Source organism: Saccostrea echinata, unplaced genomic scaffold (assembly GCF_033153115.1).
Source record: "Saccostrea echinata isolate AGI-Se365-2 ecotype Australia unplaced genomic scaffold, CSIRO_AGI_Sech_v1 ptg000086l, whole genome shotgun sequence".
NCBI classification, from domain to species: Eukaryota; Metazoa; Mollusca; class Bivalvia; order Ostreida; family Ostreidae; genus Saccostrea; species Saccostrea echinata.
Window position 1 is genome coordinate 3,102,086 of NW_026889835.1, and position 23,863 is coordinate 3,125,948.

Genomic DNA, 23,863 nt, shown 5'->3' on the forward strand with positions numbered 1-23,863 from the left:
TTGTGACTTAATTACACTATAGCAATATTTATTTTTAGCATTGCCAAGAACTTCCCTAAAAATCAAAAATTAGATGGTTGCTAAAAATTTCCATTATAGGGTATACAGTAAAACTCATTTAGTGCAAACATGGATATAGCGAATTTACGGAAATAGCGAAGTTTTTTTTCAATTCCTGGCGAAATTCTTAACAATTCCTTGTAAAATTTTACGAATATAATGAACTTGGATATAGCAAATTTATGGTTACAGCGAACTGATTTTGTGTCCCCTAGAAGTTAAAAATAACAAATATACATCATTTATAGCGAATTTTCAAAGATCTAATTTTTAAAATATTAAAGAACTGACATTTATTTTGAAAGTATTTGTATTTAAAACTCAATTCATCTGAAAACTTTTGAACTTCAAGGTAAGTTTCACATTTTATACCTCCCTAAATACATTTGGTAGTCTTATTTGAATGAAAAAAAATCTATATTGCAAATTTGCTATGTATATACTTTAAGGAATTCGTTATACGGACATAACGAATTACGGATATAACGAAGTAAATTCGCAGGTCCCCGGAACTTCGCTATAACTGAGTTTTACTGTATTTATGTTGTGCAAATTTTACATTTACTTTATCGGATGAGTTGAAATGCTGTATATCTCTGTGAAGCTTGTCAAGTAAATACACAATTTCGGTCATCAGTGGAATGTGCATGAAAATCATGCAATCCACTTCTCTCTCTATAAAGCACTACTGGTTGAAAAAAGCTTTGGTTTATTTAATGCGTTTGTGATATAACATTTTTCCCCTACCTTCCTCTGAGTGACCTTTTGTCCTTGACCCCACAACCTTTAAGGCTGGACACAAGAACAGTGTCAGTGAGAGGTGAAACAAACAAAAGACTGGTTAGAGCTGGTCTATTCTGGTTCATAGCCACTGCCACAATCTGCCCACTTCTGATGTATTTAGTCACAATGGCCCCTCTTGATGACAGAGGCTGGAATCGCACGTTGATGTGTTTGAAAGGGTACTTGATGACATTCCACTCCACATGGAATGATGGAGATCTGTGAAAAATACAATGAACTATTTCCTGCCAGAACAGTTTTAATTTTTTTATTTTTCTATAGCAGATTGTTTGTAAAATTTCTTAATTACAAAAATGTGTTGCTTATTAGACTTTTTCTACTCATATCACTTGTGAAAATCAAATAGTTACAAATCTGAACAGAAAATATTGAAACATTTTGGTTTCCTTAAAATATTATCTGTTTTCATAGCCATTATAAACTTACCCATCATGACTGGCATCGATCCTGGTAAAGCGTAGTAAGAGCGTGATGATACATACATCACTGCCATTATTGTAGACAAACGAACATTGGCAGCAATGGCCTAGACTCTATAAACAAAAGTAAATCATACCAATTACAGGCACTATCTACCAGTATTACATTACACAAAAATGAGCAAAAGTGTATTGAATGCAGGTAGATGATGTACACTGTATGAACCAGATTAACAAAACTTCTTTAGTTCTGCAATGATGTCATTTCCTTATCATGTACTGTAAACCAACCATTATTTGCGTCATCTTTTCCTAGCGATCAGTTTTAAATCAATCCGAGATGATTAATTTTTGCAACTGAGAAACATTCTCTGCATATACAAAGCAAAATACATAGTTTGCGGCGATTCATAATATTCACGAGTTAAATTAGGTTGCATATATTTCTCGCACGCGAATAAAAGTTGGTTTACAGTATTGTCAAACTTTCTATAAGTATTTTGGGGATATTTTACAAAAGATACCCTCTCTTCTATACAACCAGAAGTGTTACAAGTTGTCTTTGTTATGTTTCATTCTTATCACAACTATTTTGCAAGCCATTCTCAATCTGTATCTTTGATTAAAAAATTTCATTGAAATAGACCCTACACACTACTGTTTACTCTATGAATATCACACATTAGTATTTTTTATACAATTTTTCCCTGTATGAATATCCATCTACTGTCACATTTTCTTCCCTTTTTTGTTATTTTGTGATAACTCCATCATACTTAATCCTGTTCTTTCAGTACAGGGTGTAGCATAATATTTTGATGCCACGATATATTGAACCCGGGTTCATTTTTTCGCTGCGATATAACAAACCCCCTTATAAAATATTGAACCCGGTGGGTTCATCATATTATGGTTATAATATATTGAGTCCCCTACTCTTTTAATTTAAGAGGGAGGGGGTTCAAGATATTATGACCATAAGATATTGAGTCCGGGACTTCCCCTTAAATTTAAGATGGAGGGGGTTCAAGATATTATGACCATAAAATATTGAGCCCCCCTATCCTTTTAATTTACGAGGGAGGGGGTTCAAGATATTATGACCATAAAACATTGAGTTCCTCTATGCTTTTAATTTTGAGGGAGGGGGTTCAAGATATTATGACCATAAAATATTGAGTCCCCCTACCCTTTTTATTTAAGAGGAAGAGGGGTTCAAGATATTATGACCATAAAATATTGAGTTCCCCAGCCCTTTTAATTTAAGAGGGAGGGGGTTCAAGATATTATGACCAAAAAATATTGAGTCCCCCTATCCTTTTAATTAATGAGGGAGGAGGGTTCAAGATATTATGAATGTAAAATATTGAGTCCCCCTACCCTTTTAATTTAAGAGGAAGAGGGGTTCAAGATATTATGACCATAAAATATTGAGTCCCCCTACCCTTTTAATTTAAGAGGGAGGGGGTTCAAGATATTATGACCATAAAATATTGAGTCCCCTACCTTTTTAAATTTAAAGGGGGAGGGGTCAAGATATTAATGTGGCAAAATATTAACCCCCACAATTTTTATTTTATTTGGGGAGAACAAGTGGTGTCCCTATGTACTGTATATACTCGCCTATAAGTCGGTTTTTTGGGAGTTAAACTTTGGTCCAAAACTCTGTGTCCGACTTATAGGCGAGTCATAAAATGATTGGTATTTTAGAGGGTCAATCCCTCTAATATAAGCTTAAAAAATGCAACCGACTTATAGGCGGACCGACTCATAGGTGAGTATATACGGTAGTCTTCTTCAGTTGAAAGAGGGGGTTCAATATATTATGACCATAAAATATTGATTCCCGAAAAATTTTGATTTAAGAGGGGGATTCAAAATATTATAGTTACAAAGTACTGTCCTCCATTACATTTTAGTGGTCAGGTAGAGGGAGTTTTAAAGTATTATGGTATTATGCTTGTTTAGAAAGGGAGGGGATTCAAGATATCATGACCATAAAATATTGATGGCCCTCTGGATTTTTGTCTTTTGGGGTTCAGCAGAATAGTGTTTGTGAAATATTCAACCCCGTAAGAGTTCTCAAAATCTGGGAATAAAATAATATGGCTGTTAAAAACAACCTCACCCTAAAGGTTAATTGTGGGGTTGGGTATATCGATTGAACAGTAAAGATATCATAAAATATTGAGTACCTTATTGTATGTGTGTGTGTGTTTTTTTTTTTTTTCATGAGGAGTGTAATAATTTCAAGTCATTATGATTGCAAAAATATTGAATTTCTGTTACACTTTTGAGGAGTTGGGTTTTAAATATCATGGCTGTAAAATATTGACCCCACTTAAAGGTTCATGGAAACTGTTTTCAAGATACAATGGCTTCAAAATATTGACCCTCCCTCTTACATTTTAATTTTTCAATAGGTGGGTGGGGGTTCAAGATTTTATCGTTGCAGAATTCTGACACCCCCTCCCCTTTTTTTTACTTCAGTGGTCAAAAAGAGGGGTTCAAATTAATATGGCTGGTAAATATTGTTCCCCAATTAGACTTCCTTAGGTACTCAATTCTGTTTAATGTTGCTCTCTCCCTTCATAAAACACCAAATATTCCAGTTACACTCTATGGGATGAACTATTGAATCTCTAGCCCTTTGTGTTGACTGGCCATTCTCGTCTGTCTGATGGACTATCGAGGAAATTAACCAGATCTGTGTACTGAAGATGATGTTGTAAATGATTGTATTTGCTTTGATTAGCTCGATTTTAACACCAGAATGATGTATGTAAGCTAAAAACCCCTCAAACTGGGCTACCAAATTTTTTACACTCTCTAAACACTGTATTGAATAATATAAAAAAACCATCAAGGGGAAACAATAGACAGTTGGTATTGTTGACCTGCAATGACACCTCCCTGTGTACACACAATACACAGGTACTATATCCCTGTTACTTCCTCAAAGGAGAGATATTACATTGCTCCTTGAATTTTCTTTTTTCAAATTGTAAATTTATATACAAAAAAAATATAATAATAATAAATAAAAAAATAAATACCTTATGGGATGGGGTAAAAGACAGAGAAATAAATATTTCATAATTGTTTTCCATCAGACATATCAAGTTATTTTAGTTATTTGATGTAGAAAATTTGGGATTTGATGGTAAAAGACAATTATTTTTAATTTCCTGATGGCAATTTCAGACTTCAGTATTTTGATTATATTATTTTACTCTCACTTCTTTAGGTATTGCACAGATATGAAAAAAAAATACAATTTTAATATAAAGATACCCAACCCTTGAGATCTAACAATTAAATCAAAGTTAGTGTATTTGAGACAGGTGTTAGATACTTTCATTTCCTTTTCCATAGTAGTCTTTAAATGGAGGTTCAATACTTCTCAGCCATAATATTTTCTATCCTTTATAAAATGTTGTGGGTTGAACATTTCACTGCCATATCTTGAACCCCCTCTTACCATTCAAAAATTATTTTTAGGTCAATGATTTTTAAAACAACCTCCTAAACACATATATGTCTAATAGGGGGTACAACATTTTACAGCCATAAATCCTATCTTAAACCTCCACCCCACCCTACCAAAAAAAAATTTTAAATAGGAAGTACAACATTTCAAGGCCATAATCTTAGGAACCTCTATGCTTTAAACAGAGAATGTCTGTAATGGGGTTCAAAATATTATTCTGCCATAAGGCTATAATATAATGAACCCGGGGTTCAAAATATTATGGCCACAAGGCTATAATATATTGAACCCCGGGTTCAAAATATTATGGCCCTAAGGCTATAATATATTGAACCCAGGGTTCAAAATATTATGGCCCTAAGGCTATAATATATTGAACCCTGGGTTCAAAATATTATGGCCATAATATTTTGAACCCCTGGATCAATATTTTATAGGGGGGTTCAATATTTCGCAGTGATATTTTGAACCCGGGTTCAATATATTATATGACACCGGTACTAACGACAAGTGGCTAAATATGAAGTGTACATAAATACAAACTAAAATTTTAACAACACTTTAACTTTCCATGTATTATCTTAAAATGTATTATAGAATGAAAATATTTCTTATATTAAACCTAAACAAAACTGTCTAAAACATTCATATGGGTTGTTTAATCATAATATATCACAAAATTTTGTATAGTATAGGAATTTTTTGCAATATCAAAAAACATGTATTTTCAATTATTTGGGGGAATATGTGGCAAGTGAATTAATATTGCAAAAAAAAAAAAAAAAAAAAAAAAATCTCAAAATACAGATATTCAAATCCTTTGTGTCCAAGTCGCTTTAACTTCAAATAGCAAATATACAGGATTTGCAAAAATAAAAGCACAGAATTTTAATTGAAAATTACAAAACGGCAGAAATTACCCCATTGTATACTGCAAAACCAAGTTACATAAATATTATGAATTCTTGTGTTTTTCCTAATTTTAATTTTTTTTTCTATTTATATGATATTGCTGTGACAATATATTGCTTCCCAATAAACTGGAATCACATAAATTCATGAAAATATTTGGAACACAACAAAATCTTCTTTTCAGCTAAAAATAAAGGTGTTAATTAACAAATGATTAATTCTAAATGCAGCAGTAATGTTTACTGAATGCTTCAGGTCCTTGTACATGCTTAATTTAATTCTAAAGAATGAAAAAAAAAAACATCAAGTCTTGCAATTGAATACAACTACTTCCTGAGATTTCCAGTAGCTTCAACACATGAAGTTTCCACTTTGAAACATACTGGTAACTCCCTTTTATTAAAAAAAAAAAAAATTCCTATGTATTTGAATACCTTTTAAGATTTATCCCAACAAATGAATAAATTAAAATAGAAATATTACATATATTTCCCTGAAAGTGGTATAAAATACTATCTTTATGACATATGAAATGATTGTATGATTTGTGATCATATCATATGATTGTTGCATGTGAAATTATTAAAAACTAGTAATCAGATTATTCATTAACTGTGACTGTGTTCATTTAGTGATCAATGTGATTTCTATGTCAATGTTTAATTCTATATAAACAGAAATTTTTTTTTTTTACCTCATAAGAATTTTCTTTTAAGTGACTGAGTTTGAAAGCTAAATTAATCAATATTTGAAAAGTAACATATAATTTAGATTAAGCACTGCTTTCTGTATTATTCCAAAGATAAGGGGGAAAATTATAAAGTAACTAAAGGAAATAATAAGTTTTTTTTAAACTTACCTTATTATTATTATTTTTTTTTTTTTTTTCTTTCTTTCTTTTGTTTCATTAAATTTATGCATCATTACTAATTTTGCTCACAGTTTCATATAACTTGTTTCGATGAATGAAAAAATTATTCACCTCTCTTGTGACAATAGCTACATATAAAATGTTACAGTCGAATGTGCCCTGCAGTAAAACATCACTCTTTTGGCCTTTTTTAAATATCTCAAACTGTGATTAAGTGTTAAGTGTGAATTTCAATGTAAAACAAGTCCTTAAAATGGTGATTTTACATTAATTTAGATAAACTGTGATTTCACTCCCGACTCAAAGTGCCACTTGAATGAGGATGGACATGGAACGAGGTATGAAATTCTTAATGAACTTATGTTTCATTTGCCTTCAATGTTTAAATCTTTATCTCCTGAATCACTGGGTAATTCACTTTCCTTGGGTAAGGATAGAGGAAATTTGGAATGTGCTGGTCAAAACTTACACAGAAAACTTACCTTAATTACAAAATGCTTATACTAAGTGAAAAATGCATGAACAAATTAAAATAAAATCACAATCATTTTTCAACAACCATAATACTTTTTTAACTTACCATTTTCATAAAATAATATCACTTACACTGCACTTTCACATTTAGAATTTTAATTTTACAGTAGCATATATTTAATCATTTTTACCGATGACAAAGAATTATCAGATAACAGAATCACAGTGAATACATGTTTTTAACAGGCAGTTTTGTCATTTAGTAGTAAATACCAGTAGTCATAAAACTATTAATAAGATTTCCTTAATTATAAAATGGAAGTACATGTACCGATATACAAAGATTACAAAGCCCATCTAATCTGTGCTATAACTATATGTTCTCTTCTTTTAAAAACTTAACTAAAAGATCAAATGGTACTATTCATTTTGTCCAAACTACTAATTAGGACATACAACCCTTTGATTTTGGCCTTGATCATTTAGTTCTCCAATGAATAGGCATGTTTCTCGTGTCATCAACTTTGTAGCAAGTGTTATGGTTTGGGCTGTGGATATTGGTAGCTCGGTCGATAGAGCACCTGACTAGTGATGCAGGGTCCCGGGTTCGATTCCCGGTCCAGCCATACATTTTCTCTTTTTCTGTTATAGATTTGGTGCTGTTGACCACCCCTGGACTTGCATGTGAAAGTCCTGCCAGGGGCTAATAAGAACTTGGGTTGTGTCTTTGAGGGTGAAGACAATTTAACGAGGGAGGAATGTACCTAATGGTTTGGGCCGTGGATATCAGCCTGGGTAGCTCAGTCTGTAAAACACCTGACTAGTGATGCAGGGGTCCCGGGTTCGATTCCTGGTCCAGCCATACATTTTCTCCTTTCCTGTTACACAAGTTTAACACTAGTTAACAACCATAGTACTCTAAATATCTGGTCCGCAATATTGTTAAGAGGAAACCCTTACTTTGACTTTATCCTGTGACTTTTTCACTCTCTAATACTTATAGGTTCATTCCCCAATTCACCAACTGCCTTTGTAACAATTTTGAAACTAAAAGGTCAAATAAAACTCTATGTATGATGTCCATAACATTGTCAAGAATGCATGCACATACATACATGCAAGTTACTACACATACCTTGTAACTTTGTTGCAAGAGGATGATAAAATTTATTAATTTCATTTCAAAATTGCCATTTGCTATCTCCACATAGAAGATTCATATATCTTGGTATCACTATATCTGACAGTGCATTCTTAGATCCACAACCATTTGTTAAGCTTGGTTTCAGTATCACTTGCTACAAACCTAAGGACCGTCTTTTAAAAGAGTCAGTGAAGCATGTAATGTAGGTCAGATATGGCATCTGAACCATACATCTGAACAAGCATCCTTAGATACACCAAATATAACTTCTATTCCCAGATTAGAATGACTGTATTTACATACAAGAGGCCCATGGGCTTCAATGGTCACCTGAGATTCGTGAGATTCCCAGGCAATTTACATCTCAGTCCTATTTGAATTCAACCCCTGTGACATGAATTTCATAATCTGGAGGGTGACTCATTATCTCTGAATGGAGTTTCTCTCCTACATGCTCAAAAGTAAAGAGTTTAGCCTATCGCACAACAGATGACAAATGTTACCTGAGTGACTCAGGTAACTTTATACAATTATATACATGTCTTGGAAATTTGTGTTCAGTTGAGTCTTTCACATAAGACTCCCCGATCAACATATACTGCTACAGGAAATATACATATGCAGAATCAGCATCTGAAAACATTTTGATGATACAGAAATGAAAATTTTCATAAAAAAGTAAAACATGTGACAGAATACAAGTATATGATGAGTTTTATTATAATTTCAAATGTGAAACTAATTCTGATATTTTACATAAGACCTTTTTGAGGAAAAAAAGTATGCATGCCTTCTTGAAAAAATGGTTATTTCCTCCAAATGTTCTTTCATATATGTTCCTTCGTGTTTACTATTAACAAAACTTAACAACAAGTGAATATTTCAATAGTATACCGGCATGTATATGTTCAAGTATTTCATGAAACTCAAATTTTTCTTAACATTGCAACAAATCTTATGCTTCTCCCTTCTCCAAGCCCACCATTTTTCTCCAATATGTCTAAAATCAACTTGTAAATGAAATCCAAAAGTTTTAATTTACTACAATAAACACTTGAGACTGGAAACAACAAGGAATACCAAACTGTAATTTTTCTTTTTTTGTTTGTTCAGAATGCCCCTTCTACAGTACCTGATGAGAGAAAAACACAGCCTCCACACTCAGTTCCCTACAGTCCGTGGATGGTGGCATCTGTATGTCATGTGGAACATTGATTCGGTTCCAGTGACCTTTGACCTCTGGTACATTGGAGTGAAGGAAGGTCTGACCCGTCTGCATGACCCACACATAAACTTGGTCCGACCCGACTGTGAGGAGAATGTTACGGCAATCATTTGAGCCATGAAGACTAACTTTTTCTGAGGAATAAAACAAAAATCATTGATTCTCATCAACAATAGCATAAACTTTTTGTGACTTTATAGTGTAAATTATCTAGTATTCTTTGTTGATTAATATACATGTAATACACTTAGAATTGTTCCATACAGAGATAATTTAATTTTAGATGATTTCATAGAAATATCAGAAATTTCACTGATTGCTAATGTTTTCTTTACCAGTTTGTACTTGTATGAACTATGCACTCTCAACCAAAATATGAAATTGTATTATACCCCAAAGTATGATAAACACAAATTACATACACATATTTTAAAAGGTATTTTTATCCTTGTGCCTGACTAGGTTACGTTGCATTTACCTTAGTGTGAGAGACATGAATGTGTTTCTACTCCTATTTGAAATGCCTCATCACTTTAGAGATACAATGTTGGATGTTATTATGGAAATTAGCTTATAGACTTCAAGGCTCCCTAACATTGACTTCAAAGTATATTTATGTTTATATGTGAAAGGCAATACATTTTTTTTTTCTTTGTTTAAAAAAAATGCTTTTCTTTGCTGAGGAAAGCAAAAACTTTGGCACAAATTGTTCATCCTGGAACTCAATCTTTATTTCCATGCTGCACTCATACCTCCCAGGAAAATTAGAAAAAAAAAATCCAGTAGTGTATTCTGAATCTCGATGAAAAACTCTAATGAGACAGAATGGTAGAAAAATAGCAGGATGGAAATGAGCAAATGTTAAAAGCCAAGTCAATTCATGACAGAGGCATAAATACAATAATATCAATGCATGGAGATATTCTCACCTTTTCTTAAATCATTCAATGTAACAATTTCTTCTAAACCAGGGATGGTCTTTAAAATATCTTTGTCTTTAAACCAAACAAATAGTTCTCCATTACTCTGTAATCCTATCAGATAGTGACCTGTGTAATAAAAATGAAAATCACGTCATTTTTTTAACTTGGAAAATATCTCAACATTTGAAAGCTACAATGCTAGTCACTCATTTGCAATTAAAATCAATCATGTATAGCATTAAAATATTCAGTTAATAAAGGTACAGTTCACTCAAATTTGGACTCTTTTCGCTCTTCAAATCTGCCAGGGTGGTGACACCTGAGAGGGGTTTGATATTTCACATCTACATGTACAACATAATGAATCCATAGAAAATCACTAAAGGACTCAAATATTTTTGCAACCATAACAATTAACCCCTTCTCCTCTTTAATACCTCTTGAAAGAGCTTTATATTTTGTGGCAAATAAATTTTGGCATGGATCATGAATAACAATAAATAGGATTAAAATTTTGCAGCCAATTTCAACTAATTCTGACAGTGACATAATATAAAGATGATAATGGTTATCATGGAGTCCAGTGGACCCCTCTTCAACATGACAATGAGTCCAAAGGCCAAAAAAACTGAGTACAAATCTAAGCGTTTCCCTAGGACATAAAGGAAATTCGGGTCAGTTATTAAAAAGTCTTGCACAAAGGTGCAATTTTGGTGTTATATAGCATTAAGTGGATAATGTTATCAATTTGCAGCAAGAGTATTTAATTCATACTGTGAAAATATTTTTTTCATCTAAACTAACTATTAAGCTATTCTGGTTCTATTTTATATTGCAATATTACAATCACAGACATTGTACTATTACCAGTACATGTAACAGGTACACCTTTGTTCCAAAATGTACCCATCATTTTAAAGAAAAAAATATCAACATTTTTAAAATAAATGAAATACTGATTGAAAGAAAGAAATTGAAATATAACACTTAACTAATCATTCACATATACTTCAGAATTGGGCTGTATCAATATATCGATATATCGATACGTATCGATATTCAAGAATGTATCATATCAAAAAAATAACTTCCAATATGTATCAGGCAGGCAGTTTTTCATATCATTTTGTAAAAAAGTTGGGAATATCAGTCACCAAAGATTATATTTTAATGTTTTGAATTGAAATTGATCAATAATGATAAAAAAAAAAATTAAGGAGAAAGCACATCTTAAATAATTAGTACAAAATACATAAACACATTTTTTTAACGTTTGATTTTATAGTCGTTAAAAGTTTGAATTTGAAGTGCGATTTGTAATGAAAGTGAGACAAGAACTTTAAAATGAGTTGCAAAACAATTAGTTTTTTATAAAATTCATGCATTAAATTATATATATAAGACTTTTTGATAGACTTGCTAAAGAATCCAATATATCGCATATTGCATTAAAAAATATCGTATTGTGTCATATCAAAATTTTTCGCTCAATACAGAGCCCTACTTTAGATGCTTGTTGGCTCCCACTTTTTGTTGCTGTAAGGTCAAGCAAGGGCAAATTCCATGATTTAGAGAGTTAAGGAGTTTTTTCTTTTTTGGCTTGTCAGAATATTTTTGGAAGTTGCCCCCCCCCCCCCCCCCCCCACTTTTTGGACAATTTACAGGTAGGTTTTTTTTTTTGGATTGTCAGATTTTTGGGAGGTTGTTCCTCACCCCCCAACCCCACCCCATTTTTATAACTGTTGCTACCGGTCTGCAATGACATGCGAAACTACCAGGTAGCACATGGATATGATGCAATCAACAAAAGATAGTAAGCCAATGTGAAAACTAAAAATATTTTTAAGCATATTTCTACCTCATTGTTTATATAATTATTGATGTCAATGATGCTCTTTTCATTAAAAAAATTGTGTCAAATTGACCTGGTTTGGGAGCAACTTTATATTTATTTCAGTGGCATTGTAACTAAAGACTTCTAACCTATCTACCACGTCCTTTATCATTTTAGCTCATTGGTCAATGCAATATGTGTCAACAAATGAGACACATGAGTTCAAACTTGTGCCGAAAAAACAATGAAATCAATACAATCATGTATCTTTCTAAATTTACTGTGTACATTAATATGGATGCATATTTATTGGAATCATGGATCCTGAGCCAAAATTAATGTGTAATTTACGCAGGACGCACACCAAACTGAAGCACTATGATAATATCATGAAGCTATAATAACTGTCCAAGAGGTTCAGTATTTCACAGTCATAATAAACAGCCAAATTAGACTCCTCTTTTTGGAAATGAACAATAAATGGGTAAATACTACACATCAACAATAGACTTCTCCTTACTCGGGATTGAAAATTGTGAAGGATTTAATATCTAGCAGTTATAATCTCTCATTCATTTTATGACAACAATAATAAATCTTAAACATTGGGTTGACCTCCAAATTTTTGTGTACTTATAAATATGTTGCAGGACATTTCCCTTTGCCCAGACTGACATACAAACCATTTTTTGTGGCTTGCACTGTAACAGTATTCAGTATCAAGGGTGTTAACTTGGCAATTCTCTTCTTGGTTTTTCCAGATGGAACATACAAGACACTGATTCGATGATTAGCTTCATCCAAAAGAAGAAGGCTTTCATACTCCTACAAAGCATAAGTAAAAAAAAATTCTCATTTAACAAGATATCTTTATACTGTAAATCAATTTTTATTCATGAGAACTTTATTTTAGCGTAATTACTTGAGATGTCTGCTCATGAAAATTTCATTCTCGCGCATAATTCTACTAAGTGAAGATTTTACAGAGCAATTAACAAAATTTGTGAAAATTTTGATTCCCTTATAAATACCAAACAACAATCTCAAGAAAACAAGGTGTCACGAAAATTAAGTGATCTACAGTTTACTGTATATAGGAACATTTAGCTTTGATTCTCTCACATTTTTGCTGCTTTTTTCAGAACCTTTCTTCTGGTCCAATAATGCTAAATTAAACAGTTAATTAAATGTAAGTAAAACTCTTGAGGATTCCTTGTGTTAATGTTATCTAAATGCTTGATTCATATGTTCACATCTTCAATACTGATTGCATTCCCATAATTTATATTGACTTTATCAATTTTGGTCACTATCTTAACAACTACATTTATATTTCCCCAGATCATAGAATTACTGAACTCTTGCTTACTCGGAGCTCCAGATAAGGTGCGTATTTGCAGAAATATGCATTGAATTTTTCAAAATACGCATTAAAATTTAAAACAGGGCGTACATTTACGCATTAGCAATCATAAATAAGCATTACACTATGAAAGTACTGCGTACAATGGATTGGATTTTAACTCATTATGTGAATTGAAGTCAGCTCAGTGTTTGAATTTTTATCAAAAGGAAATTTTGATTAAGCGTATTTGGAATAACCTAGACCGATTTCCAGTTCGAGAGAAAGATTTGAATATTAAATACCCGTACTTTGTCTGAAAATATCACAGATTCCCACTGTTCATATAACATCCAAATTTTCGTTTTTGACACGTACAGGTGATATTGTCAAAATTGGGCAAAATTGAACACGCGTTGTGTGTAATTTATTCTTTATCACTGTTTATTAAACAGTTCTTGTATATTAACCATTTTCTGTAGCAACAATATCATCTATAGTCCGTCGACAACTTTTATTAATTGTATGAAAATATTGCTTTTTTGCGTTTCACATGCTCTTGTGCTATGAATAGCACCACGCGACTTTTAATGCAAACGGGGAGTAACTCTAAAACTTTTACCTCTATCGATGCCAACAATTTATATAGCAAAACCTAGTATATATTTCTGATTAAAAAGACAAACAAACAACACGGAAAACAACGGGGCTGGATATTTTGAGAGGGGCAGGTGGGGATTAGAATCTAAAGATTAATTTTATTTGGCCAAAGGTCTCGGTAACTCTTGCTACGATCGATATAGGCCTAGTCTTAAATAGAGTTCAGCGTGCCCGTGGTAACTTTGCCTATCGTATGGTCTTTCTCGTGAAAAAAAAAACGAAATGTTTCTCAGTTATAACTAAAAGCTGACAAAATTTTTAAAATTTCATTAACCTAATTGATAAATGCAGAAGCTAACATTTCTTTTACATTCCTCTTTCAAAAACACTTATATCGATAACAAGCTAAAAATCTTGTTGAAAACATAATACGGCGGTTACTCGAACATTCCCGCCGCCATTTATGATCACTGTCCAACATTAGATGTCAAAAGAGCAATTGGTTAACATAATACTCTTTGATTATTTTGCTGAAAAGCAAAATCTGCATTGATTTCAAAATCAGGGAGTAAATACACTTTGAGGTAAAAAATTATCTGGAGCTCTGCTTACTTCGTGTTTTAGTATAACTGAGTCTTACCTCACCAATCCATATAATCTTTGGCCAGGGCTTTTTCCTTTTAATGCTAGATGATGCTAGCACCTCAGTTTTTAACTTCATTTTTGTTTAAAACATCCACCTGTGCATCAGAATGTGACTGTCTATCTTCATTTTTTGCCTGAAAGTAATTCATTTAAGTCATTTTTTTCATAATTTATTATTCTAAAAACAGAGCTAAACTGGAAACCACGACCTTATGGTTAAAAAAGTGGAGGATTCGTGGATACCACACGGTATTCAATAGGATGTGGATCTAAATTTATAAAAACATAAACAGATCAACACTTCATGAGAATGGTAAAGTAGATTTATTTAGTTGACTGATTTTGACCAGAGATGGACTGATGGTGACCATCTCTGGTCTAAACAGGCAACAAAATAAATCCATGTTTGCTTTTTCACGAAGTGTTGGTGATCTGATCATTCTTTAAATTAATTAAATAACTATTAATATTATGCAGAACTGTGGAAAACTTTTTAAGATAGTCAGTCATTTGGATCGATGAGAAGGAAAATAAGCCAGTCTAAATAGAAAATACAAATTAAAAAAAACTACAAGACACTTATTTACTATCTTTCAATACGGTAAACATCTTCATACTCTTTGATTACATTTTTCCAAAGCCATCATTCTCTTTCAGCAGCTGTTCCATGTCCTTATCAGTGTCTACCTCACTGCTGAAAATGACAGGCAGTATTTGAATTGGCAACAATACTACAAATTATGAACCAAAGAAGTGCCATCAGAATTTCATTGTTGGATCAAAAAACTCTGGAACTTCATCACAGAATTTTCATGATCTGTTTAAGTAGAGTATTTTGAAGTTTACTGAATTGGTACATAAGTTAACTTGTGGTACTGTCATTGTTGCATGTCATTTTCAATCCATCAAATTTTAGCTATCCTTTCCCCTTCCTTATTATACTACATAAAATATATACATGTAGTATATATTTTAATGGTAGTTTTTTAAAATTTTCTCAGAAATTACTACTTACTGAATGCCCAGATTTGTCAAATTTTGTTCAGATTTTCCATTTTACTGTTTTTTCTGCATATGTTGAAGCAAATTTTGAAAAACAAAAATTGTTTAAAAATTGTTAAGTAGCATTTCTCTGCGAGGGTTGGGGATTTTTGAGATACATGTATGCCTCATGCATGGATTGGAATGTGGCAGATGCAGCTGTATTTTCAAAGAACAGGTAGGTATTGTAAACAAGCGAGTTGAGCAGATTTCCTTATCAGGACAGCATTGCTTTTTTTTTTTTTTTCTTTGCATATTTTATATAGTTAGCATACGTTATTGTTAATAAACCAAGACAGATCCAGTACAATCAGTACATATAGCTATGTAGCTAAAATTACCTACCGTAGCCTTATTTATCTACCTCGGTTAGCTTTTTTTTTTAGCTATTTCAAGACAACTTTTCACAATTTTGCTTTTTATTTTAAAAAGACAAAAAAATCGCATGTAAATGTCTACTAATATTTATTCTAGTTACTATTTAAAAAGCAAACCAAAGCAGAGATAGTTTTAACATTGCTGCGTTTGAACACTTTTAAGGAAAAGATGTATATCCATTGTTTGAGTAACTGTACACCACCTTGTGTGCGATGAGCTGTCGATAAGTATGATTACTTCACATTGTGCTCATGTTAACCAAAACTGGGGTTTTTTTTGTTATTTCACTCAAGAAGTAACTGTTAGGTCACAAATTAACTGTTGTATATGGTCCCAAAACTTTTAGAACTTTGATTGCAATTAGGCAGAAAAAGACACATCTCCAAGTTAGAGTGATTTTTTTCATGAATTGTTTTCAGATGAGTTCAAAGTTGAAAATTATCATTGCATCAAAGTGCAATTTTCTGCATTTTCTGAGAAAAATGCTAATTTAAGAAATAAGTTTGATTTAGTAGCTACTTCGGGTAAAATAAAGCTATGTAGGTGAATCAAGCTAAATCTAGTGATTGTACCAGACCTGCAAGATTTTGATCCAAGTGACTGTCAAAAATATGATTCATACAAGAACTGCAAGATCTCTTCATGAAGCTATATGGCTTTGATAAATTATTCAAAATAGTTGATTCAGTTATTTTAATTCAGTATCTTATCAATATTGTTGTGTCTTTTATTCATTGATTGGAGCAGAATGTATGTTTGAGTTAATCACTAAAAGGACCCTGATTCTGCAGTGGCAGCTGTATGAAGAGCTATTGTAATCATTCAGTCAAGTCCAAAACAATAAGATTATGCAAAAATTCTTACGTGTTTATCCTGATAAAGCCACTGGCATTGAGAAGCTTTACATGATGATTTGTCTTGTTGATACTTGTTTTGAACCGCCGCCATAGATTTAAAACTGAACAACGAACCCGATCACTTTTCGATTTAGGTCTAAGGCCAACTTCAAAATAATGTTTGTTTCCCCTCTCCCGACTCAGGATGAAAAAATTGGTTCGGTAAATAGGTGCGAAATTTTATTTCCCAGAAATTTTCAACATCCATGCTGCATTTTTAATTCATTATCTGTAATGCATAAAAAAAATCATTATCTGGAATGCATAAAGAAATTAAATGTTTCCTGGAGGTTAAAAAAAGTTTTCAGTCGGGTCATTTTTAGCCAGTCGGTCGGGAGAGGACAACCAAACATTTTTTTTTTAAAGATGGCACAAACGACTTATATGAATATTAAAAAACAAAAATAATTTTCAATGTTTATTTCCATCCTAATTTGTATTTTACCATCATCATGTACATTGCCTATTCCTGAAGTTACAAGATTACAATTTAGATTTTTACTGTAGGTTGTGCTACTTTTTTATACTCTTATTAAATATGTACAAATTTGGACAGGTGGTGCTAATAATGGATTTCCTTTTCATACAACACTATACATGTAGCGCACTGAGTTGAAGCAAAACACAACTAAGAATAACCTCTTATCATTAAGATGACTTGGTAATTAACTTTTAATGAGGACCGTAACTATTTTCTAAGTGAAGATGGAAATAAAAATTCAAAAGAAAACGAGCAAGGAAGTGAAGCATACCATATGGGGATAACATTTTGATTCACAAAGTTTTTTATAGGGGGTCAGTCTCGGAAAATTTCTGTTATAAGTCTTGCATAGTAGATCAGGTATATGTGTGAAGATGCAGGTTACATCTGTCACGTTACGATCTAAATTATTTTACCAATCAAATCATTTCATCTCTTGCTTTAATTGAAATAATCAAAGAAATGCGTGCTTAGTTGCCGCTGTAACCGTTTTCACTGGTACACCGCCAGAGAATGTCCTCACACTTTTATTACCTTATATGAATACAGCTAAATAACAAAGGTTAAATTGGTGTGTCATAAGCGCTTTTCAATTTTAAAGACAGTTTATCTTCCTCGTAAATGTCAAGAAAATAGAGGATGGCTAATTAGAGATTATTTAAAAAGTTCTTGTAATTAGGAGTACATCACAAGTGCCAACACATTGTGATTACCTGTTTAAAGAAGGAGGGGCTTGTAACAAAACAAACAGCTGAGCACCCGGTGTGTTACAGTCTTACAACGCGCGTCTGACAGAATGGAAACTTCATATCTTGTTTTGTAAGTGATTTTCTTCTAAGTATATATTTTTTAAATGATTATGTATTAGTTACCCTATTTATTGAATGAAAATAAATGTCAATATTTAATACAAGAGAACTACATTTAAAAATATAAGTTAATAATGTCAGAGGCACAACTGAATAGCTTTGTTTTTAATAATGTTATTGTTATTAATAAATCACTAATAAATAAAAATATGTTACATTATTTGAAGAGGAGACATCAAAAATTATATATCTAAGGTTATAATCATTAAAATCACTAATTAAAAAAAAAAGGCTGCATTATTTGATTGAGAGGGAGGGGGGGGGGGGGGGGCAAATAACTATAAAGAATACAACGTCTTTTTAGAGTCATTCTCTTACTTATTATTTCATGGATTTTGATACATTAATGTGGAAATCTCGACGCTTGAAAACAAGCCTGAAATCCTAGTATACCAATACATAATCATTTGTGTCACTTTGGTATGTTTGTTCATCGAGTCAAAAGAAAATATACATTTAAAAATACACATAATATTTAGTTTTAGTCATCCAACACATCAATGTACACATTTGCAGTCATTTGCACCCCTGTTTGCTTTTTACACATTAGTTGATATTAATATTGCTTTATCTATGAATAATGCTTTGCTTACAAAATTACTTTTCAGGTTTTATACCTTATGCAGCATATACAGTGTTGTTAGTCAAAGTAAGTAAAATTCTCTCTCTTTCTCTCTCTCTCTCTCTCTCAATAGAATATCCAATTATAAAGTATTTTTATTTATTTTCTTATCCCAACAGGGGACATAGTTATCAAAACTGACTTAAGCAATTAACTGCGATTATCACCATAAAATGTTTTTCACAGTTCTCGTTAAACCTTTTATCTTCAGTAAGCATGTTTAGCTTACTCGTGGATTTGCTAACAACTCACCTAAAGACCTGTATAATTCAGACAATTAAATTTCTTTGTCTATTTGATCCTTTGAAGACCATTAAGGGCTTTAATCAGTGATTCTTACCCTTTACACAAATCCCGCATTATCCTGTAATAACACTTTTGGGATGTTTTGGTTTCTATAATAATCTCTGCTACCATTTATTTGAAGCGATAGTTTATCAAACTTTTACAATAAGGTAGAATAATGCGATGGCAAGTTTGCAGGGTGGCAGGAAATGATTTTGGTCAGTAGTGGTGAAATTTCTTTCCAGTCCGGCGCGGAGGGAGCGATAAAAATCGACAAACAAATAGTCCCTATCATCGGTAAAATGATAACCTTAAAGAAATGATAACATTTTTCACAAATTAGGCAATTCGCGTGTCTGTCTGTCTTCTTATCTCCTTTATACATTCACTGACTTCTTCGTCACCGTGATTCATAAAACAATATAGTAGAAAGTTCAGAAACATAGTACTTATCTAGTATTTTGACACATTTCTTCGTATTTTTTTTTTTCACAGAACACACTTTCGTAAAGCATATGATATACTATAGTTCATAAATCTCTTGAAAAAGAAAATTCTATTTCTAACAGAACTTAAACCTAACGAAAAAAATCCCCATATATATAGTTGAACAAATGAGAACTGAAATACTAAAACTAAAATATGGTTTGTTTGTTTTTTTACTTTGAAGTATTCAGTTAAGAAAATTATAAAGTATTATAAAATTTTACACAGTAGTATGTCTCTAGTATCAAAATTTACATAAATTCGTTCATATCAAATATACAATTTTTTAGGAACTCAATTTATTTCGGCAGGTTCCTCGAATATCTTTTTTGGTATCTCTTCATAAAAAATAGAAAAATATTCACAATTATCCTTACATGTATCTGGTGATTTTTAAACTGTTCAAATTGTATTTTAAAATAAATAATTTACTGATTACACTATTTAAAGATTGTGATATTGTCAATTCAAGAGATTTCCAGTTATATAGAAACCACCATCATTTGATATCTTACAAATGCCAGGTAATTTTAAGGTATCTCAATTTTTTTTTTTTAGGAAACTTGTTTAAATAGCAATACAATCACTAACTCTTAGGGAAATTATATTTTTATATTTTTGACAATACGATCGTACTTTTCATCAGAATTTCCACACAAATCGCTAAAATATTTTCCTTTTTTCTTGTTGAATCACAGAACGATATTTGTTTAAAAAAAAAATTAGCACAATTTCGTCTTGTTATTAGCAGACCTATTTTTGTATTCATATGAAACAGAATTTATTCAAAAACTTATACATGAGAAGAAGACACTTGCTGTGGCTTTCAACTCGACATTTAGATATATCCACGATGCATTATCTATTAACAATAGTTTCTTCCATTGATATGTCGATTCGATATATCCCAGTCAACTCGAAATAACAGATACCACAGAGTGTGACACACCCGTTTCATATTTGGACATTTTACTAGAAAAAGACGTGAATGGTAACCTAACAACAAAACTTCATGATAAACGTGATTACTTCAACTTTTCTATTATCAGCTTCCCTTACTTATGTAGCAATATACCCTCATCACCTGCATATTGAGTTTATATCTCCCAGTTGATTCGATACGTAATTAAGATCAAGCTCCACGTACGAACAATTTCTAAATCAAGACAGGCTATTGACAAACAAGTTATTGAAACAAGGATATCAACAGTCTCGTTTGAAGTCATCATTTCGCAGTCGATACAATGATCTTGTCAGCAAATAAAATCTATTATTATTTCACATGCTGACTGATTTTTTTTTTTCATACTTATTGTTAGGCCATTATTTAAACACTGAATTTTCTAAGGATTTTTCCGTTTGCCCTATCATGACAATAAGCACACGGCGGGTGTGACCGGTCGCCAGAGAATGCTTACTCCTCCATGGCACCTGATCCCACCTCTGATGTTTTTAGAGGCCCGTGTTTGCTCTGCTTCTGATTTGTATTGTTTCAATGGACTTTTGAGCTTGATTACTGTTCGTTTTCTCCTTATTTTATTTCATACCTTAAATTACTAATAATAATGCTTAAAATACAAGTATAGCATGTGCAATCAACCACTAAATTCGGGACCATACGTTTTCTTATGATCGCAATATTTGTACATAGACCTGAAAAGTTCTGTGATTGTTTGGCAAATGTAGAAATAGGCGGTTATAAACTATGTGTAACTAAACTGTAAAAGCCAAAGAGAATTATAATTATTTGTCATATTGAGAATTTTCATTTTCTCAATTTTACTAACATATATACAAATTATAAATTTGACATTTTTAATACATAATCTTTCTTGTTTATTGAAATTTAAAAAAAATCTACAATTATTTATATATATTTAAAACATTTACTCTCAATTGTTTCTGTTACATGATTAGATTCTGATTTATTTTGTGCATATGTTTTATTTTTGACAGATGCTGTAAATTCTTGTTGTAAAAATGGTGGTATTTGTGTCCTCGGCAGTTTTTGCAGATGTCCAAAGTAAGTCAAATCATAGCTCTTTTTTTCGATTTTATAACCTAGTCATTTTGTATATGTGGTAATATGAAATATAGAGAGGCTTATTTTGCTTTTAAATTCAATTATTCTGTTCATTTTTTAAAATAAATTCTGTTTTGATCTTTAAAAAAATCAAAATAATATGCTATATGTAAATACTTTTATTCTGGATGTTTTTGTGTGTTTGATTTATTTTCTTAATTTAAATTTTACTTTCAGGTTTTATATTGGAAGGTACTGCCAGTATGAAATTAAGTATAAGAATTGTAAAAACGTCCCCCATGGATATTGGATCCGCTCCGATTGCAATAAGTGTCGGTGTTTCAACGGAAGGGTTGTTTGCATCCCGAAATATTATTTTGGTTGCGGTAAGATAATTTTGTTTTTCTTCCAAAAAGCCATATTTTTTCCCTTGCTTGAAAGTTTCAATTAAAAAAAACATCTCGTTTCTTCTAGAATATTTTAATTAATAAATTTATTTATATACGGTTTGAGAAATAATTTATTTTTGACATTGGGACTTCGGTTGAGAAAAATAAAGTTGCGGGATTAAAAATATTTCTTTGAGAAAATGCCCATTAAGTTCCATATTACAAATATTTTATGAAAACCACACCTTGTGTTGCATTAAACATGTTTTAAAGTACATCGACCTTTTGATAAGAGAGATAACTCTAACTGGGTTAAATGATTTTGGTTGTGACGCACCCTATGATTGAAATTGTGTTGACTTGCGTCTGAAAAGTAGCAATCCGCTTGGCGTACCAAATTTATACGGTATATAACTGGGTTGGAGCAGATTACGCTTTTTTTTATTTATTATTATTTTTTTTTTTAATCTATAGATATGCCGCTCCCTTTAAATTTAGAAATAATACTAGTTCATATTTCTATAAAATTTTGCACAGATAGGTGCTCTGAAATTCTCCGCATTTTAAAAACATGTGTGTCATTTAGATTTAATTTTCAAATATTATCATTGAAGCAGTTTTTCTTATGAGTCAGCAGAAGGATGATGAACCAAAAAATTCTATTGATACTGCAATTTACATCCCTTAAAACGTCGTTCTTCCCATGCTAACACTGTGTTGATACCATAAATAGCAAAGGTTGTTGACATCGCCAATCTGAATTTCATCTAAATCAGTCGATTTTAGGGCGGAGGTGGGGGTTGGGTCAAAATTATTTTTACGTTCAACAGGAACATAAATACATTTATGTACAAAGTATTTTTTTTAAATTGAGAGTAAGTAAGTGTTCGTTTGTTTTATCTTTATGGATATAAACGAACAAAAGTGTTGGGGGGGGGGGTACGTCACTTTTTGGGGGGTTTTCATACAAAGTAAAATGGTGGTGTCAGTACTTTAATCACCCGATGATCGTTGTATTTTTACAGAGGACGACGACGAACCATTGGATCCAACCAAGAAAATCGATCCATTTAGTGGAAAGACCATCACCTTATATGCAAAAGACCCGGATGTTCAGTATCATCCTACCCCATCACCATCAGCCGACACTGGGGAGCTTTATAATGACGATTATTATTATAGTGATATTTCAGACAGTGCCACTTATGCTCAATTTTCGTTCATTGTTTTTGTTTGTTTGGTGTCCATCAACTTTTTGTGATTTGTGCAATGATTTTGAAAACACTGCATGCGTGTTGTTTGTTTGTTTGTTTTTTGTTTTGTTTTCTTTTTCTTTGTGTTTGTGTTAGGGGGGATCAAATGCTGCAATAGTATAACTGTTGTATCTCTGTGCTAAAAGGAATTTCACTTAAAGTGAAATGTTACCAAGTCGTTTCATTTGACTGTAAATATACCTTATTTATCAAACATTGAATACATTTTTAACATTGTTTGTTTGTTTTGTTTTGTTTTCTTAGCTCACTTGAGGCACAAACTTGGTTTATTCTTCTCGAAAATTTTTAAGCATCGACTTGTCGCATGTCACTGGTCGTATGTTGTCTTTTAACTTTTGCAAGTTTTGGCTTCTACGGTCAACTTGAAACAAATCTG

The 23,863-nt window shown here is 32.0% G+C and overlaps 2 protein-coding genes across 2 annotated transcripts in view; one reads left to right on the top strand and one right to left on the bottom strand.

Moving 5' to 3' along the window:
• The window catches only part of LOC133177099 (ciliogenesis and planar polarity effector 1-like), an 83,676-nt gene extending 68,838 nt beyond the window's left edge, over positions 1 to 14,838 (bottom strand). The window contains exons 1-6 of the mRNA XM_061312192.1: positions 14,739 to 14,838; positions 12,840 to 12,981; positions 10,329 to 10,448; positions 9,307 to 9,533; positions 1,291 to 1,397; positions 808 to 1,062 (exon numbers count right to left, since the gene is read on the bottom strand). Of these exons, the coding sequence (XP_061168176.1) occupies positions 808 to 1,062; positions 1,291 to 1,397; positions 9,307 to 9,533; positions 10,329 to 10,448; positions 12,840 to 12,981; positions 14,739 to 14,819 (932 nt within the window). The 5' untranslated portion in view covers positions 14,820 to 14,838. The remainder of the gene's footprint in view (positions 1 to 807; positions 1,063 to 1,290; positions 1,398 to 9,306; positions 9,534 to 10,328; positions 10,449 to 12,839; positions 12,982 to 14,738) is intronic.
• A 3,445-nt stretch (positions 14,839 to 18,283) lies between these two features.
• On the top strand, positions 18,284 to 23,662 carry LOC133177105 (uncharacterized). Its single transcript, XM_061312196.1, has 5 exons — positions 18,284 to 18,358; positions 19,017 to 19,057; positions 21,758 to 21,824; positions 22,062 to 22,210; positions 23,239 to 23,662. The coding sequence occupies exons 1-5, from the start codon at positions 18,336 to 18,338 to the stop codon at positions 23,472 to 23,474; spliced, it is 516 nt and encodes a 171-aa protein (XP_061168180.1). The 5' UTR covers positions 18,284 to 18,335; the 3' UTR covers positions 23,475 to 23,662.
• Positions 23,663 to 23,863: the final 201 nt, after the last annotated feature.